The sequence below is a fragment of the Geospiza fortis genome, unplaced genomic scaffold, assembly GCF_000277835.1.
Source record: "Geospiza fortis unplaced genomic scaffold, GeoFor_1.0 scaffold166, whole genome shotgun sequence".
Lineage (NCBI taxonomy): Eukaryota > Metazoa > Chordata > Aves > Passeriformes > Thraupidae > Geospiza > Geospiza fortis.
Genome location: NW_005054310.1, coordinates 7,669,777 through 7,690,028, shown reverse-complemented (window position 1 = coordinate 7,690,028; position 20,252 = coordinate 7,669,777). Strand labels below are relative to the sequence as shown.

The following is a 20,252-nucleotide window of genomic DNA, read 5'->3' as shown; positions in this document are numbered from 1 at the left end:
CTGCGGTGTGCCCGGGGCCCGGCCCTAGTCCCGGTCTCGGTGACTTCTGTCCCTGTGAATGTGACTCAGGAAGCGGCGTCGCCTTCGTAGGAGTTGTTAAAGTTTTACGTCGGGAATCTCGTCCTGCTGTGGGGATGAGCTCGGTGCTGTGCCTGCCCGCTTCCCGCCGAGGGAAGGACGTGGCCCTCCGCTGGTTTCCAGGAGCTGCAGTCCCACACAGGCCGAGTCCTCCCCCTGCAGTACGGGTTGGACAATCCTAGAGTAGGGGTGATGAGCAGCACTGGAGCCAGGCTTGCCATTTCTTTTGTGTGCCTTTGGAAGAATGTTAGGGTTCAAGCAGCTCCTTGTGTGGCCAAGGGCAGGGTACTTCCGTGATTGAGATGCCAGCTGTTGGACTGGAAACCCCCTAAAGAGGTTATAGCTGAAGAAAGCAGGGGTAGGAAGCAGGAGCTTTCGGGGGAGAAGCTTATTTTCTAAGCCTTGAGAGAGGGCATACAGGGAAGTATCAAACGTTAATAGTTAACAGAGTGTGAATGACATTTATTTGGAACCTCAGCACCTTGCCTGTTGGCTTTGGTGGCATATAGGATCTTGCCTGTAAACAGAAAGGGCCATCACTTAAACTTCATCATCTGTCCCTGCTTGCCTGGTCAAGTTGTATATTGCAGCTGTCAATAGGGGAGCCATACCTGCTTTGTGTGCTTATCCCGTGTGCCTGAGGTAGCAGAAAATTCCTTCCTATTAGTTACGAGCATTCAGTTCTCCCGCTTCAAAGCATTGGGAGTTTAAAAAAAAAACTGCATTAGCAATGCAGTCGTTTTTTATTACAACCCCCTCTGCTGATAGATTAAAAGAGTAGTAGCATGACCAGAAGCAGAAAAATCTTCAATAAAAAACACCTAAAAAGCAGCCCCCAAGCCCCTGATATGCTAATGGGAGATAGTAAATCAAACTGCGAGCTGGAGAGATTTCTTGAGATGTATGTGAAGAGCTTTTGACTCATCTAACACCAGACTTAGTGACCATAGGTGAGATGTGAAGAAATAGCAAGTTCAGCATTAAGTCTAGTGACAGGATCAATCATCGAGTTAGAGCCTTTTTCAATTTTTTTCTTTATTATTATTTTAAGGGAAACCCTTAGTAACTTGATTTAGAGTGGAAGAAATGAAGAGAAAACTTGAGATGCTAAGTATTTAGCGAAGATCAGTTATTACTTTGTCAGAGAACACAAAGTATTAGAGGCCTAACATGTTAATCAATCTAATTATTATAATTTGAAGGTTAAAGCTGAATGAGACTTTATACCTTAAAAGTGAAGACTGCCAAAAATTAACAAAAAAAGGGTAATAATGCAATACTGACTTTGTTTTGCCATGTAATATGTACCCTGGGATTAATATTGCTGTATTTATGTCTATATTTTGTTTTAAGAGTAAAAAGCCCCAGACCTTGAGAATCCATTAAATGACTTTCTGGTTATTCTTAATATCCTCTGAATGATACTGAAGATCATCTGTTGTAGTTGTGCTCTTTTATTTTTTTCATCCATTGACCTTTGTGCATATTTAGTTATAGATTAAGACTGTAAAAAGGAGCTGATCTTGTACATAAGCTACCTCATCTTTATTCTTTTGGGGAATGTAATAATTTAGTCTATTAATGGGCTACTAATTTTTGTTTTTATTTGAATAGATTTTGATGGAGAATTTCTGTGCACTGTCAGTCTGATTAGAAAGGATTCGTTATGTTCTGTGCCTTGCTATGAGTCTATGAATGTTGTTTTGAAGTAAATCACAAAATTCGTGCTTACTGGTAATGTGCCAGCTGGCCTGTTAGAAGCAGGAGTTTAATTATGAGAGAAATGTTTTAACTTGAAGATTTTACAGATGGTTTGCAGTGCAGGCTGTGCGTTATTTCTTTACATCCTCTCTTCTGTACCTTCTGTGTCTGCATTGTAGAGAGATCATTGGCATCTACAGTAATTGCCTGATGGGAGAAGTCATCTTACCCTACTATTGCAGATTGTCTTGTCAGAGTTAACCAAGAATTGTCAGGCTTGGGAATGTGGTGTTAGGGGTTTTTTTTATTGTCTAGATTGGACATAAAACCTTTTGTCCCTTCCAGAGGCATTAAGAACTTTGTCAAATTTTGCAGATGGCATTGCTGTGTGACTCTCAATTAACTGTGGAGTAATGTCGGTTCTTTGCTTTGTGTCTTTGCATTCTGTACGCTGCATGTCATTGCTTGGATGTTTTGGGACAGCTTTGCAAGAAGCTTCACATCTCACATGAGCGAACAGCTAGAGGAAAGTGTGCAATGTGCGGTCACTACAGGCAGAGAAGCGCGCTCAGAGCCCGTGTGCGGTCTGCACGGGGCCCTGCCGGGGCCGGCTGGGAGAGCGGCGCTGCCGTGCGGCTCCCTCCGCTCTCCTGGGAGCGCCCTGTGCGGCTCCTGTGCACCAGGGAGCTCTCAGAAAGTGCCACTTCTGGTAGCAGATTCAGGAAATTCTTCAGCAGTTACGGGAAAGGCTTCTTTCTTTGAGTATCAGTCACCAGTTTCCTGTCAGATATCACGTGTAAGTAACATGCAGCATCCGCTACCAAGCTGAGCAAAGACCTTCACTGTAGGAACTTCCCTGGTCCAGTTGCCATTTTGCTCTTGAGATTCTTTAGGTTAGGCAAGCTCCATCTTTGATTTTAGCGCCTTTTCCTAGGTTTAATGGCAAAATCAGTGTGTTAATTAAACCAAAAAATTAAGGGTATTCACCTGCAGCTCCTGCTGTTTTGGCAAACAGGAAAATGTGGCAGTTCTAATGTTCTGTTTTATGTTAGTAATTTTAATTTAATCAAACTTTTTTCCTCTTTCATGTGAATCTGTGAAGACCAACTATTTGACAGTTCATATTTCAGGAAGGGTGGGGAAATTCTGTAGATGTGACATACCCAATATGAACTTGTAGAAATGAGAGAAATGTCTCTTAATTTCTTTCAGTAGTAATTGCTGGTTCCAGCTAGTGGTTGTAAATACTTCTGTCAATTGTAGCTTTTTTCAAGCTCATGTAAAAGTAGCTTTTTATGTTTTGTTAGTCCATCTCCTACTGAAATGCAACTTCCAGAGCCAAAGTGATGCAAAATATCTGTATACATATCTAACATCATCTCTAATATTTGTTTTTTGGCATATGTACAGAATAATGGAATTCAGTTACAGGTCTTGCTTACCTTTAGAAGACTTCGTGCACGTGTTTTTGCCTCTTTTCTATATATTTTGTTACTTGATCATTTCAACACCATGTACAACAGTAAAGAGATTATAAGATTTTCACCTTTCCAGTTGATCTTTCAAACAAAGTCTGGGGAATACAGACCTTAAATGCAGAGAGGTGTTGTGTCAATGGCATTAGTTTTGATTGTTTGGCTTAATTTTGTTTCCATATTTCACTTCTTGTTCCTCTACTTGGTTGCTCTTCATTCTACATGTCAGGTTTGGACATTTATATTTCCTTCTAATTTATATAAGTAATGTATTTTACTAAATTATAATTTAGTGTATTGAACCTTCTCTTTTAAGGTGAAAAAGAAAACTGTCTGATCAAAGAGCAAAGATGCAGAGCACTTCAAATTACCTCTGGCTGTTGTCTGACATTCTGGGACAGGGAGCGACTGCAAATGTTTTCCGGGGGCGACAGAAGGTTTGTGAGGAATTTTCATATGCAAGTAACATCATGAAATCGACAAAAAAAGTTCAATATTTAGGCCTAAAGCAAATGTATCTGTGTAATTATTCATGCTTAGTTTTTAATTTTTAGTATTTGTCCATTGAATTAGAGTTCAGTAGTTACATTTCTAAGGATTTGTTCTTAATGTTGCATTATTTTTCCTTGTAAAATATATTAATAATTCTTCATTCCTTTTTCTTCATTTTTACAGAAAAAAAACACCTTATTCAAGAATTTGAATAGAAACAAATGACCTACCAGTTTCTATTACATGATCCTATTATATGTATCTTTGTTAAACTGTCTTTTCTTTGGTTTTTATCTGTTCTTTTAAAGCCTGTTTTGGTGATTTTTATTATTTTTTAATTTTAATTTTTTTATAAGAATAATATTCTTATTGTAGTGGATGAAGCTGTTGTTAGTTGTTATATGTAAGTCAGTGCTTTTTAAATGTCTTCTTGGTGACATGTGTTGAGTAATCGGTGCAAAATAGTAATATTTTTGCAAATGATACACTGAAGTGTATGTTGCAACCTGCTGAGGGGCTAAGAGGACCTTACTTGTGTAGGTAATTTGTTCCTATGAATTTCACAATATATCTCACAAAGCAAAGATATAAACACAAAGTATGGTTCACAAAGTATAGTTGTGAAAGTTGCCTTTCAGTAATGATAGTCTGTGTCAAATTGCTACAAAGTGATTTGTAAGATACAGTGTTTCTGTGTTCGATATTTAAGCGTGAAACAGTATTAAGCAATAGTTTAGCAGTTATTTTTGCTTTTCTGGGTAAGTGAATTTCAGCACAGAATGATTCCCCTGTAAACCATGGTTGCGCCTGTGATCACCCTCAGTAGTCTGAGCCTGTGACCTGCAGCTCATTGTCAATGGGAGAAAGATTTACATGGGCACCAGTAGTGCATGTAAGTGTGTTGCAAAGCGCACCTTGTCTGAGCACAGGAAGGCTGTGTCCTTAGAAATAATCTGTTGCACCAACTGCTCGTGCAAGCTTGTTTCTAGAGTGGGCGCAGGAAGATGCTCTGCCCTGAGAGGGATGGGAGTTGCACTTCAGCTGGTGCTGTTGTTGCTTGAGTATGTTGAGGCTTAGTCCCTCTGGAGAACTTAAATCTGATTAAGCTCCTGATTGTGCTCCTGACACTTATTATGTGGGTTTGAACTCCTCAGGATTTTACATGAGTGCCACGTAGTGCTCAAAACTGCCTTTGAAAAAAGAAAATACTGGTTTATCAGTATAAACAGAACAATAAAGAAAGAGAGAGCAACATTCAACTACCAGAAATTGTCTTTTAACTTAAGCAAGCCAAGTATATGCGTGCCTCTCATTGATTAGTGCAAGTAACTCTTGCTGAAAAAATATTTTTCAGCTAAGTTTAGGAGTAATTTTTAAATGTGTAGGCTTTGCTATACTAACAAAGGCTATGCATTTATACTAACAGTACTTTTATATAACAGTACTCTTTTTTTATAGTAACAGTATACTAGCAGTATATATACTAACTGTATACTTTGTACTGTTATAACAGTATACTAACAGTACTCTTTTTTAAAGAGCTCTTAGGTTTTGTGACCTAATGAGTTCCTTTCAGCTAGTCTGTTTGCTTCTAGTCTATATTAAACTAATGCAATTTCATTTTTTTAGCAGAATCTTTATTTCCACCTTAGCACAAAGTAGTATTTTGAAATATTTCTAGTCTGGTTATACTCATATGTACAATAGAAAATCGAAAAATGCTTGGATAATGTCTGTGTGTACATTTACAATTTTTTGCTTCTGTTTGATGAGTAGTTTGTTTGTTTTCAACAGAAAACTGGGGATTTATATGCTGTCAAAGTATTTAACAGTATAAGTTTCCTTCGTCCTGTGGATGTTCAGATGCGAGAGTTTGAAGTATTGAAGAAACTAAATCATAAGAACATTGTCAAGTTGTTTGCCATTGAGGAAGAGGTAATGAATTGTGTTTGTGATCTGAGATGCATGGAAGTAACTGTAGTAACTGGTTTTTTGTTTTATCCACAACCATAAAGTGTACAGTTACATTTTTAAAGAATGGTAGCATATATGGTGATACAAATACTCCCACCCAGCCACCACCATATTTTGGTTTTCTTTCTTCTTTGTTGCTGTAAGAAGAAATATGCTTGCTTTCAGTAGGTGAAACATCTTCAGTGTGTAGGCTCAGGTAATGAATCTTATCTCAGGAAGCCACCTGTCCTAAGTTTTATCTTGAATTAGGATTTTTAATGTATCTACATGTACTAATATTTAATAGTTGAGTAAGGGAACTGTTTATAGATGAAGGTGTTTCAGTAATCCTGACAATTTTATGCTTTTCCTTTTCAACCAAGTAAAATGATGACAGGATACTATTATACAGTATCCTGTATACTATAATATAATATAGTATATATAATATATATAATTATTATTATTATATAGTATATATAATATATATAATTATTATACTATTATAATAGTATAAATTGGAGCAGCTGAACTGAAAATGAACAGATGAGTTGAAATGACCCAGATGATGAGATGAATAAAGAAGGACAGTTGATATTCTCAGCACTTATGGTGTGTAGTTTCTTGTTTGTCCACCTGTCAATGCTGCTGTCAACCTGCTAGTGCCTAGAACTTGAGGCTTTCTTAGTTATTTTCCCCTCTCCAAGTTGGAATACGTGAAACAATATAAAAATCCACCTGCACTTCTTTTGAAGATCACCAGAATGGAAATTATGATCTAACTATAGATTTTACTTTTCTTTTTTGAAAGTAAGGTCTTGTGGTTATAGGTAGTTTCTGACATTGGTGTCGCAATAGTCAGATTCTTAATCTCTTTTTGATTTTTTTTCCAGACAACTACTAGACACAAAGTACTAGTTATGGAATTTTGTCCGTGTGGGAGTTTGTACACAGTTTTAGAGGAGCCGTCTAATGCCTTTGGTTTGCCAGAGTCTGAGTTCTTAATTGTTTTGAGAGATGTGGGTATGTAGACTTAGCTCTTTGGTCTATTTTGTTGACTGAAACAATCTCATACTTGTTTTATTTATCTTGAAACAGCAAGAAACAAATTTACATGACTGTCAACTAATTGAACAAATTAATATGGTCCTATGGAATCACATATTTATATCTATGTTGGTATAGGTATCTGCATTAAGAAGCCATCTCTGTGCAAAGTATTGATGTATTTTTTTCTTTATTTCAAGAATACTTTTCACATATTGAACAGACTTCTAGTGATAATTTCAGAAGAGTTAATTAGAAAAATAATATGGTTTACCTTTGTTTACCTGCTATAAAATTTACTTTATGGGAGAGATGTTACTGAGGGCAAGAAATGCTGTAATTTAGCTGTTTGGAAAGAAAAAAAAGCAATCTGTGGTCATGGTCTTTCTGTTAGTTATATGTCCCTTCTCATTCCCATTTCCCAATGAGAACATAAGCGTGTCTTCCTAGCGTCAGTTACAATTCAGTGTTTGCACAGTGTGTCACAATGTGTACATGAATTCTGTATTTGTTTTCTTCAATTGAAGTGGCTGGGATGAATCATCTCCGTGAGAATGGAATAGTGCACCGTGACATCAAGCCAGGCAATATAATGCGTGTTATAGGTGAAGATGGGCAGTCTGTTTACAAACTTACAGATTTTGGTGCAGCAAGAGAACTTGAAGATGATGAACAATTTGTTTCTCTCTATGGCACAGAAGAGTATTTAGTAAGCCCATATGATTTAATTTTCTGTTGAAGAAATGTTTGAAGCCTGAGGCCGTTCATGGTTATGGTTGAATAGGTCAAGGTCAAGTTGTTGGGAATTAGTATTTAAACCTTTGTATTACAATTGTTTTTATAACTTTCCACTGGACTTTTTCACCTTGGGTCATGCCATCTTCTGCTGGTGTAAATACATCAGTCTTGAAATAATTTCCAAGTCCAGCTTTAACTGTTGCCTTGTGTGAAAGGAGGAACAACAGTATTTTAGTTATGAATAGATTTGCCTTTATCTCTGTAGATGTGTTTTAGTTTGTGTTTGAGCTACTTGGATGATGTTAGGTGTAGTTAAGATTTGCGTGAAACCTTGGCTAACCAAAGAGAGACAGGTGGAGAAGTACCAAGACAAGCACCTTAGCATGATTTTCTTCCTGCCAAGTTTTCCCAAATGTGAATCACAGCTGATACTCTCCTCTGCTGTGGATCTTTTTTCCATTTGGTTTCTGTTGTTTCAAAATCATCAGGAGGAATACTGAATTTCTTCTCTTTTTTAGTGGTCTTTTATACTAGTAGTTACTCTCCAGCTGAATTTCAAAATATTTTTTGTAAACTTTTTAATAAAAGCAACAGTCATACGTAGGAATATAGTGATGTTTGTTAGAATAGCTTAAGCAACTTGTATGATACAAGCAAACTTTTCTTTTTTAAAGAACTGAAAGTTTAGACTGACAAATTGGGTTAGATTGGGTTTTTTCTGTATAAAGTTTCATAAAGCAATTGTAACTTTTTTTTTTCTCTTTAGCATCCTGATATGTATGAGCGAGCAGTTTTGAGAAAAGAGCATCAGAAGAAGTATGGAGCAACAGTTGATCTGTGGAGCATAGGGGTGACCTTTTACCATGCTGCAACAGGGAATTTGCCTTTCCGACCTTTTGAAGGACCTCGTAGGAACAAGGAAGTGATGTAGGTAATTTAGAAGGAGAATTTTATCTGTTGGTAAATTAAATCAGCCTTCGAAATGCTTTTTACCAAGGAATTCTACACACATATAGAAAAACTTTAAAACAGTAAAAATATTAAAGGAAAAACACTCTCTTGTTGTGGTATAGCCCCAGATATACCACAGGCAGCTGAACATTACACAGCTCTTCACTCACTTCTCTGTAGTGGGATGGGGGAGAGAATTGTAAAGGTGAAAGTACAAAAACTCACAGATTGAGTTAAAGACAGTTTAATAAGTAAAAAAAGCCTCCACAACAAACAGCAGTCCTTGCCTCTTAAACCCAAAGGGAAACAAAACCAAGGAACACAAGTAATGCAGAAAATCCCCAGTTGCTCATGAGCAGCCAGCTGATGCACAGTCAGTCCCTGACCAAGTGCCACCCTGGCAAATTCTTCCCCACCTCCTCCTTAGCTTCTGTTGCTGAGCAATAGGTGTGGAATATCCCTTGGGTCAACTGTCCTCCTGTATCCCCTTTGAACTTCTTGCCCCCAGCCTACTTGCTGGTAGGGCAGTAGAAAAGTAGAAGAGGCCATGATGCTGTGTAAGTGCTACTCAGCAATGGCGAAACATGCCTGTGTTATTGACACTGTTTTGGTCACAAATCCAAAACATGGTACCATACACTACTATAAAGGAACTTAACTCTATCCCAGCCAAAATCAGTGGAAACATTCTGCTTCAACAAGGATTTTACTGTGTGACACCTTAAGATCCGAATTAAGCATTTAAATTGAGAAAGACCTGAATTGAGTTCCCCCAAAATACTGGTGTTTTTCCACACATCTTTCTTTCAGCATGGCACTAGGCTGGTCTGTTGCAGTGCCATTTATGTAACTTGGATACTTAGGCAAAATTATGGTATTCTGAAATGGGATTTTGGTGCTGCAAATTTTTGTTGTCCTTTAAATGATGGTCTTACCCAGCAGTCTTGAAATGAGTGCACTACCAATGAGACTGACATTTGAGTAGTGTAGTTGTGGAACTGCAGCTGCAGATAACAGGGATGGCTCCTGAGTGGAAAACAGAAGATATGCCTATGATGTGACGATTGTATTCGATTCCTGTTTCATCTTAGTCTGGTTGTATTTTGTTTTTCTGTGTGTTGCATTTTAAGAATAAAGCAAGGGGGTACTTGGAACCTCTAACACATCAATACCATCTCTGTTCTGATGCTCCTTGTAAAACTGACTCCAGTTTTCTTAGTTGAAGAAATTTTCCATCTTCTGATTTTTTTCACATAAGAATTCTTGTAGCTGCTTGAGAGATGTTTTGTATGTATCTTGTCCTCCAGAAAAAGAAAGCACAGCTGAAATATTCTGTTGCAAAAAGTCTGTTGATCCTCATTTCATTTCATGAAAAATTTGAGAAATACTTGCCTGTGCAATACAAAGTTAAACAATGCCAAATTGTATCTAGATTTCTGGATGTTCCTTCTCTATGCCCAAGTCACTTTGTGGTGGTTAAATGTTGTCTCTTGCTGTGGAACATGCTTGAAGTTAGCATGTTAATGTGTAAATGGAACTAAATTGACTTTGATTCATTAACTCTTGTGAAAACGTTTGGTTTCCTTCAGTATGCTGGAAGTATCTCCAGAAGTTTTCCCCAAGGCTGAAATAGACAAAGTTGCTTCTCCAGCGTAGCTTTTTGTTCTTTACTCTTTTATCACTGATCTGTCAGCTCGTAAGTGAAGCTTCCTAATTTTTGCACCATCTACAAATTTGGGCCAACCTGTCATTTAAATTTGCATTTTTGCTGCCCCTTTGAGGATTAATTACTCAACCTATGCATGTATAAGAAGAAGTAGCTGAAGTTTCCATCATTTTTTTCATGTATTGCAGGTATAAAATAATCACTGGAAAGCCTTCTGGTGCTATTTCTGGAATACAGAAAGCGGAAAATGGACCTATTGAGTGGAGTTGGGAGATGCCTGTTTCTTGTAGCCTTTCAAAGTAAGTTTCAACTTACAAATGCTCACAAAATGTTTCAATGCCTCTTGATTGGGCTTTTCCAGGTATTTTCTGGGGTTGTGTCTTTGGAGCAGAGATCTGACACAGTTTTTTCTTTGAACTCTTCAGTACATCAGTACAGTCTGATATTTGGTTATCAAGTGGTTTTTTTCTTCCCATCTGTCCAAATAGTTTTATGATTGCTAATTTACAAATGAGCACATCTGATGTGGTTTGAGAAGAAATACTATTACTGAAAATACTAGAAAATACTATTACTATTACTATTACCTCAGGAATGAAGAATCAATAACTTTGATGGCACTCATTTCTTGCAAGAATGTGACTTCAGACATGACAAAGATTAGGCAGTAGGAAGGAAATGATAAGCAAAGACAATTCAGAGGCTTACTTTTTGCTAGGAAAAAGGTCACATCAGTGCATTTTAACACATACTTGTATCTTTTCAATTTTATCATCATGTTTTTGCTTCATATGTCTGTAATATTCAGTATAAAGAGCCATGGAAGATCTGATTTTGGTGTGACTTTGAAAACACCTCCCATAACCCACTTACCCATTTTTCTTCCTGAGATTTCTTCTGTACTTTAAAGTTACTAATCTTTCTTGGTAAAGGAGGAAATAAGTTGTTCTGTGAAGAGACTGTATAAACAAACCTTTTTGAAAGCCAAATATATACATCTTTAAGGAGTGTAGAGTCAAAGTCTGGTTTATATGAATTCATTAGTTTAGAATGTGCAAAATTTGCAATTTGTATGTGTTTTTCATTATACTGCTCATTTGTCATTTGTTCCTCTGCTTATCCTTTTATGTAGTATTCAAACAGTATTCAGTGTTACAAGTTTAGTACTAAAGTGGGTTTGAGCACAGCATCCACTGACCTCTAATGCAGTCAGCAGTGTGCTTGCAAGCCACTGCAACTTGCTTGAGAATGTTACCAGTTCTACCGCTGGATTCAGGCTTGATGTGTACATAATGTTAAAATTTTGGAGAAGTTGTTCATGGTAATGCACAAGTGGGATCCATAAAGTTTCTTACCATTCAGATGCTCAAGGCAGAAATGCAAGAAATTTAAGCTGACCTTCCTCCTAGAATAGTAGCAACTGTAAGGCAATGGGTAGCACAGGTTTTTTTGCAGCACTGAAGCTGCATGTGCATAGTACTTATTTAGCCCCATCTCAATCAGGATGAATTATTAGTGTTGACAGTTTAAATGAGTCTTTGCTAATCCAGCTGATTTTGATTGAAAGCAACATGGTGTGCTCACACAAACATCACCACTAGCAAATCCTAAATGGCAGTAGCTTCCTTCAAAGTGATACACTGTGGTGTGTGGGGTGAGCTGGCTAAAATGCTACTGGGATGGTAGAATGTGGCCTCAACTGTACAATGTAGACTTAGTATACTAATTTTATGTAATTTTTGCAGTGTGACTGAAATTTCTCAAATACCAAAAAAAAAGGAAAGATTTAAAGTACATGTATTAATGAAAAACCATAGACATTGCCTTTGAACATTTTGTTGCTCAGCGTAGGAAAAAAGGCACTGACATACTCTTTAAGGGATAATAGATGTGTATGCATGAGACAAGTCAAATGAATTATTGTGATTGGTTGCAAGATAAAATGTTTCAAGTAGAACCAAGTTGTCTCATCTCTTCCTGGTGTCCTCTAGGGGTCTGCAAGTACTGCTCACACCTGTCCTTGCAAATATTCTTGAAGCAGACCAGGAGAAATGCTGGGGATTTGACCAGTTTTTTGCAGAGACGAGTGACATACTGCACCGAATAATAATCCACATCTTTTCATTACAGCAGATGACCTTGCACAAAGTTTATATTCACAACTATAACACGTAAGTGCTCTCTCTCTCTATTTGCATTACTTTAGTCTTGTTCAGGTTAACAGCACTGTGACCTCAGATCACCAGTTACAAATTCAGTAACCTGTGACCTCATGTCACCAGCGTTGCAAATTCAGCAACCCCTAATTGGCAGTTTATCTGAGGAAGTAAAAGGACACGATTCTCCTGCATAGCCATAGTGCACATAGAAACATGTTGACCAAAAATAAAAATAATGTCCTCAAGCATACAAAAGGCACACATTGTCTACGGTGTAAAACTCTCACAGGGGTTCTGAAGTGGTAATTGGTACCGTTTAGGATCCTGATTTGTATGGGGTTCACTTTATGACCATGAAGTGCTGATGTTAAAAGCTGTAAGATGTACAAACATTAATGCCTTTTCTCTGCTGTGTTACAGATAATACAGAGCACATGTTAATTTCTAATACATTGATACATACTGTTATTTCATCAAATGTGTAAATACAGTTCTGCCCACTTCAATTTTTCTTTTCTATTCCATCACTTTTATTTTGAGAGAGCCCAAATACTGTTTTTGCAGAGAAATCTTACTTCTAATTTTTATTATTATTTACATGCGTGATTATTTATAAACTAGTTGTAGTATTAAGAAGTAATAGTGTACTAGTGCTGCACAGGAGGCAAACTGGTCCTTCCCTTTAGTGTACTGATGGTTTTTCTTTTCTTTCTCCCTCCTTTGTGGGAGCTTTTGCTGGTTTGGTTTTTTGGTTGCTGTTGTGGTAGTAGGCTTTTGTGGTGGGGTGTTTTTGGAGGGGAGAGGTATGGTGGTATTATGAATTCTTATCCTTGTATCTATTGATTGCTGTAAATAAAATTCCAAAGCGTCTTTGCTCTTCTTTATCACTGCTGTTTTAGGAAATAATCTGGCTATCTGTTAGCTTACTGGCTGAACTTAATTTTTTGACATGTAAAATACCAGACTTTGCTTTTGGAGAGACCATCCATCTCCTTTCAAGAAAAGGATATGCCTTAGAAAACTTAAGTAGGCTTCCTTCCCCTGTTTTAATGTTGCCTGGTTTTACTGACCTTCAGACCAGAGCAATTGTGTTTAGACAGACGTGCTTTGGCAGATAATCAGAGGTAGAAAGGAAGTTTAGTATTTTGCAGGAAATAGCTTTTATTTCTGTAACACAGCAACCTGGGGTCTTAGGCACCATGCTACTGTTTTTTTACTTAAAAGTCAGGTGCTTTATGTGTAAACCCGGTTCTTAATTAATCAGAAATAAAAGCAATTTTTATTTAAATAATACAAAATCTGAATTGCTGAACTATTGTAGTGAATCTAACTGCTACCAATTATATTGTTTGTATTACAGAGCTGCTATATTTCATGAGTTGGTCTACAAACAGACAAAAATACCATCTCAGAATCAAGAACTGATATATGAAGGTCGGCGCTTAGTACTAGAGCCTGGCAAATTGGCACAGCACTTCCCCAGAACAACAGAGGAGAATCCTATCTTTGTAGTAAGCAGGGAGGCTGTGAACATTGTTGGATTAATCTATGAAGAAGGTATATGAAAGTAATTTCCCTTTGCTCAGAGCTGTCTTTTGTAAATAGTTTGTGTTACTTAATGTAATTGTTTTATGTCTGTTATGTCTTAAAAATAGTGTTGGAAATTTTCTTTTGTTGATATCTGAAGTTCTAAGTATGCAGTCCAATGTTTTTCAAAGCTGCTGAGTATCTGGAGCATTTTTACAGAAACAGTAGATGCTTGTAATGTTCCAAGTCCTTTGAACCTGAACATTTGTGTGCTAAGATGTAGTGGTGCTTATGGAGTTATGAACCTTTTGAAGCATGACACTTTAAACAAGTAGAAAGAAACATTATAGAAAGTAACTCAAAGCTGATTCTTTTGTTCCATTATTCACTAAGTGGAAGGTCAAGTTTTACTTTTTTAATTTTTATTTGTTGTGAATGTGGTTAGCCTTTCAGTTAACAGAGGAGGTCTTTATAATGTACATTTGCTCAGAAGATAAGGTAATACCATAACACAGGGGAAAAAAAAAAGAAATTAAGGTTTTGAATTTCCATTTATCATTGTGAGGCTTTTAGAGGGGCCTATGCCAGAGCCCTTTTTTAATAAATGGTGAGCAGGAGGACATGGCTGCAGCTGAGAGGTCAGTGTTGCTTTTTTCAATATGTCCTAAATACTGACTGCTCTGGCCAGCTGGCTGGCACTTACACAGAGGTGCTGAAGAGTGTGGGTAGGTTAGCTATTTGTGGAAGGATCAACAGGGCCTTTATATTGTGTCACAGAGCTTTCTGAAGGAGCCAGTGAGCATGAGAACAAAGGTGGTAGGGGCTATCTGAGGTTGGTGAAGTGCTACCCTTAAGAGCCTCAATGAAAGTAAGCAGCCATATGATGAGAAGGGAATGGTCTCCTATGTGGGCAAACATGGTGCTGAAGAACAGAGAGCAGCAGTTGGCTCTCTCAATGGACAGAGGTTGCAAGTGGAGACCTGCATGAATTCTGTGCCGTGCAGCATGTTCAGAAGTGAGTCTGGAGACAATCTTATTTGCTGAAGATACCAAGTTATTTAAAACAGTTAAGACAAAGGCTGGTTTTAAAGGAGCTCATGAAAAGCACATGATATTAAAAGGCATAAAAGCAATGTACAGGGTGGGGAGGGAAAACAGTCTGAACTTTTGAAGTCTCCTCTCAAAAATAATAAAATACAGACACTTGTTTTATATTTCAGTTTTACTTCCTAAAGTACATCAACGTTACGATTTGGATGGGGATGCCAGTATGGCTAAAGTGAGTAATTACCATTTAAAATAATATATATGGATAATGATACTGAAATGAAAGCTACTTAATTTTCAAATTAATAATGTTAATAAAACTATTTTAGAATGCTAATGAGGATACTGACTGATAGAAATATATTTATTAACAAAAGATCTAAAAGTATATTAAAGCTGTACTTTTGTATGCAAAATATGGTTTGTTTTTTTTTTTTAACCAAACCCAAAGTCCAGTCTTCTAAATTCAAAATGCTCTGTTACTGTACAATTCAGTGGGGAAAGGAGCCTGACACTGTGTAGTCTTTAAGTGAGTTAGAGGCTTCATAACTTCTAATGGTGCAAAATTTAACATTAGAAAAATAACTCTTGCTCAATAGGGTGGAGTCTCTAGCACTCTGCAGAAGGGTGGAATTTCTGTTGCCTCTTAGAAACTTTCAGAATCTGTGGGAGATGGGTAAAGGATGTTGCATTGTTTTGGTTGTTTTTCTAAAACTACTGAATGTATGCGCAGCCATGTTGGACGTTGTGATCACCACTTATACATGTGAAATACTGACTGCTGAGGAGCCTTTTATTCAGACATGGTAGTGCTGAAAATATATGCCCCTTTAAATACCAGTAAGCTTGAAAATTAATAAACAGAAAAGCATCAGTTTATACTAATTATTTAAAGTATTGTAAATTATAATATCTGAAACTTTGTTCTCAATTCTAAATAATACAGCAGTCTTGTAGGTGGAATTGGGTAAATTTAGAGAGTCTCTAGCCTTAGAATATAAAAAAGGGTCACTTTTTGCAAGTTCCTTTTAGTGTATGTGCTTGATTCCTAAAATATTGAAGAAATGTACTTGTAACTTTGACAGAAATAGTAAGTTGCATCATTTTTGTTTGTGAGATTTGTTTTCATCCCTGACAGGTGCTTCAGCATAACTGGAAAACCCATGTTTAGCTCTGCCTTCATAATGGCTGTTTGGTTGTTGCCTGACTAAAGCTTAGGCCAAGTTGATAATTTTAAACTACCATCCTCATGTTGCTTTCTTTTATTAATCTGTGTTGCTTTGTTGTGATGTATTGTCTTGAAGCAATTGTTAAGAGAATACCAGATCAGTACTTATGCTGGGTTTTTTCCTCCAGGCAGTGACAGGTATTGTATGTTATGCCTGTAGAGTTGCCAGTTCTTTGCTACTTTACCAGGAGCTGATGAGAAAAGGAATTCGATGGCTGATGTAAGCAATTGACTGCATTTCATTATGCTTTTTTCTTTTAATTGAGATATGCCTTGATTATCAATAGATAATTCTGTAATCTCTTTGATATCTTGGGAGGCTTTGTTTATCCCTGAGTAAGGATAGGCTGAATTTTCCCTTTTCCCTGTCATTAGGGAAACAAATTTTTTTAAGAATAATTAAAGTTAAGGTGTTTGCAAATTTACTTTCTTCTGTGTATAATTTAAGTCTAACTTCTGGTAACATGCAGATGGAATTGAACAGCTTGCACAAGGTATTTTTATATGAGGATTATGTTAATGCATCTCTAACTGAAAACAATTCCTCCTGGCAATTATTGCTTCAGGTATATTACTGTATTACTGATTGCTGGTGGGATGGCAGTTGAATGCTTTTATTCATTACTTTATACATTATAGACTAATGCTTCACTTTTTTAGTGAAATAATCAAGGATGATTACAATGAAATGGTTCATAAAAAGGCAGAGATTGTCATCAGGCTGGATTTCTGCAGCAGAAACATTGAGAAAGCTGAGAAAATGTGAGTAGAAGCAGTACACTGTACACATTGATTCTTCATTATCATTTTTAGTGACAACAGTATTATAAGTTATGATTATTTGCAGTGTTTTTGCATATAAAAATTAAATTTGAGTCAGCATGCATTTTCTGATGGCACTGACTTAAGCAGATTTAGTCATATATGTTACTTAAGTTAGAATATTAATTTTGCTGCTTAACTTAATAAGAACAAGTAGTAACTAATTAGTGGTAACTGTGTATGTTCTTTTTCTCCTTCTCTGACTCAGCTCATTTGCTCTTATTGACTCTAGAAGCTACAGTAAAGCTTGAACAAAGAATCAAGTAGCTTTGCTTTCATTAGTGCTTTTGCCACTGCATTTGGTTGCATATGACTTCAAACACTGCCCCTTACACAGTTTTAAGACTAACATTTTCTGTGTGGAAGAATTTTCATGTTGAAATACAACACAGAGCAGCTGCAAAATACCCCCAAACAACCAAGCCCAGCCCCGCTTGGTCCCTTCCCAGGAAGGTGTTATTCTTAGGCAGTGTGATAGGAACTTTAAATAGCACCTCTTCTTAGCATTCTCCTATGGGTGGTAGTTTTCCTGCTCAACCTACTGCCAGTCTTTCCCAAATGCTCTCTTAGTCATGGGATTTTCTGAACTTCTCACCAGGCTGCTCTGAAAATGCAGATAACCACAAGGTGATTAACACACACATGTAGAACCACTTTGGTTTGCAGAGTAGATTTAAAAATTAGACGTAAACCTGTTGGAGCTGCTATGCCTGTGCAAGTTGAGCACCTTGTACGTAGTAATTGTGGGTGCTCAAGGGTTTGACAGATTTGCTCTGTGTGTGCCGAACCTACCTTAAAACCCAGGTGTGTGTGTTTGTATTGGCTTCAAAAACACCACAAAACCACAACAGTGAAATAGTGAAGTCGGTAACATGCGAGATAACAGCTGTGCAGCCTAGATACTAATCATCAGGGCAAGAATCCAAACTCCCTTCAAGCCCAGTTGTACTAGTTGGCAGGACTAGATCTTGTTCAGTCTGTGTTTGGTTCAGATAGTTTCTTTCTGCATTCTGCCAGAAGAAAGCCACTCAGAAGAAATCACTGTCATTTCTGTTTTGTGACTCTGAGTACCTCAGCAGTAGTTTGAAAAAAAAATGACATTCATTTGCTAACTGGAGTAGTTCTCATGTGAACAGAAATTTCCTATGTGTTTGCACATGGTCTTTTGGCCTCTTACAAAGGGGCAGGATTTTCAGTTTGTTTGACTTTGCTAACTCCATAAAAATCTTCTAAGGGACATGTCCTCTTGTCTGTCCTTCCTTTTCAAGGCTGTGCTTCAAAGCATGACAATACAAAGTCTTTATTTGAAAAGATAAATAAAGCATTGAACTTGAGTGAAGCATGTATTTTTTGAAAGCAGTTGAGCTGTTTGTGATGGTGTTTTTAAGACTTAAATGTACATGAGACTCAAGAGAAAAAATATTGTCCTGAATAATTTATTTGGCACTTGAGCTATGGTCATATGGAAAGTATCAGTATGAACAGATGCTCCTACTATTCCAGCCTTTAAACATTTAACCCAGTAAGTTTTCTTAGAAAAGCATTTTGGTACATTGAAGTATTAGTGTGTTAGTGACTACTTTGAGTACCTTTAGTTTGATAAGATTTAAAAAATTACTTGATGAAAGGAAATAGTCTTCCAGTGCCTGTCAAGTACAAGTAATAAAACTAGAATAAAGAATTCAGGAATGGAAATTTCAACTTTATTTTAGCAGTTCCAGTGTAGGAAAAAATCAAGGAAAGTTTTTTTAAATCTAAACTCTTTCTATGGCCACTTAAATTTGTCAGTTTCATGGTTGTTGCTTGACAGAGACTGTATTTCATATACAAGAAAAGGCAGTTACTGTTATGATCTGGATTCAAGAAATACCTCGAGTGTATTCACTGCTTGTTTATTTTTTTTCAACTACATTTTTTTGCTGGACAGATATGAAAATTTGATGCAGATCAACTTGGAAGCGTCAGAAGTGGATGAAATTTCAGAGATACACACAAAACTCTTGCGTGTAAGTGTCTGACAAAGTTACCCTGTCATTCTGAAAATGATGTTTCAACAGAAAAAGCCAAATATATGGTAACACAGGCTTCTGGGAATAACAACTCTGAAATTTCAATGTAGCTTCTAGATTGCCAGTTGTTAAAATGTCCATACTAATGTGAATATCTTTCTGAAAACAGAGCAGATCCTTTTATGTTAGCTCAGTGTAATGAAAATGAGTTCCTGAAAATACATTCCTATTTTCTAAAATACTCAAGAATTACAACGTTGAAATATATTTTGCTTTGCTATTTTTTCTTTTCCATTTTTCCTTTCCTTAAAGAATTATTGACTACTTTGTTGGCTTTCTAAAATGTTGCATTCACAAACACACTTCAAAGTGATCTTCTTTGAAATGTGCATCATGTTTCCAGACATGAAAGGAAAAATTGAAAATAACTTAATACACTGGGAGCAGATAAAAAGTTCTCCATTCTAAAAGGAAAAGATGATTAGTGCATTTTTATTTTGAAGATTGTATGAACTGCAGAGAAAGGAAGGTATGGATCATGTGGATAGTTATTATATGAATTCTTAATAAACCAGAAGAATAAGGGTAGAAGTAAATAAGGGATTTATGAAAGGGTAAAAGTTATTGTTGATAGAAAGTAAATTTTAACTAACAGAAATGCCAACATCAAATATGATTCTTTCTTTAATAATACCTTGCTTTATCTTCTTCTAGCTAAGCCTAGGAAGATAATTGGACCTATTTCTTTAATGGAGATCAGTGAAACAAACAAGTTTGTAGTATTAATGTGCTCAAGTAATAATTTTTCACTTTACCTAGTGATAAGATTGAACCTTCTTGCTCTTATGTAGCTCTCCAGCTCTCAGGGCACCATAGAAACTAGTCTGCAAGATATCAAAACCAAACTTTCTCCTGGTGGTTTACTGGCTGACACCTGGGCAAATCAGGAAGGCATGCATCCAAAAGACAGAAAGTGAGTAACTATTTACTGTTCTAATATGTATTGAATTCTGCATTGAGTTGTAGTTCTGCATTGAGTTGTAGTTCACAAAGCTTGTTAATAGGTACTTGAGTTTATGTATAATACATCTAATTTTCTTCCTTTTGTCACTCTAGTCCAGAAAGGTTGCAGGCATTGCTGTCTTCCATCACAGACATCTACTATCAGTTCAAAAAAGACAAAGCAGAACGAAGTAAGTAATTTATTTGATTCACTTTTAGCGTAAAATGTAATGCAAAGGACAGGTCAGTCTTAGTTTGACTAGGGTATTAGTGGTAGATATGGACACAGTGCATATGTCTGTAGGTCTTTAGTGTGATACCATGCTAAAGCCCTTATGAATGAAACACCACTATTAA

The 20,252-nt window shown here is 36.7% G+C and overlaps 1 protein-coding gene across 1 annotated transcript in view; it reads left to right on the top strand.

Moving 5' to 3' along the window:
• The first annotated feature begins 3,575 nt into the window (after positions 1-3,575).
• TBK1 (TANK binding kinase 1) overlaps positions 3,576-20,252 on the top strand; it is a 24,381-nt gene continuing 7,704 nt past the window's right edge. Inside the window, exons 1-14 of the mRNA XM_005419240.3 lie at positions 3,576-3,691; positions 5,541-5,681; positions 6,593-6,722; positions 7,274-7,455; positions 8,251-8,411; positions 10,290-10,400; positions 12,093-12,272; positions 13,621-13,817; positions 15,008-15,066; positions 16,191-16,282; positions 16,723-16,824; positions 18,812-18,890; positions 19,745-19,866; positions 20,010-20,086. Of these exons, the coding sequence (XP_005419297.1) occupies positions 3,605-3,691; positions 5,541-5,681; positions 6,593-6,722; positions 7,274-7,455; positions 8,251-8,411; positions 10,290-10,400; positions 12,093-12,272; positions 13,621-13,817; positions 15,008-15,066; positions 16,191-16,282; positions 16,723-16,824; positions 18,812-18,890; positions 19,745-19,866; positions 20,010-20,086 (1,720 nt within the window). The 5' untranslated portion in view covers positions 3,576-3,604. The remainder of the gene's footprint in view (positions 3,692-5,540; positions 5,682-6,592; positions 6,723-7,273; positions 7,456-8,250; positions 8,412-10,289; positions 10,401-12,092; positions 12,273-13,620; positions 13,818-15,007; positions 15,067-16,190; positions 16,283-16,722; positions 16,825-18,811; positions 18,891-19,744; positions 19,867-20,009; positions 20,087-20,252) is intronic.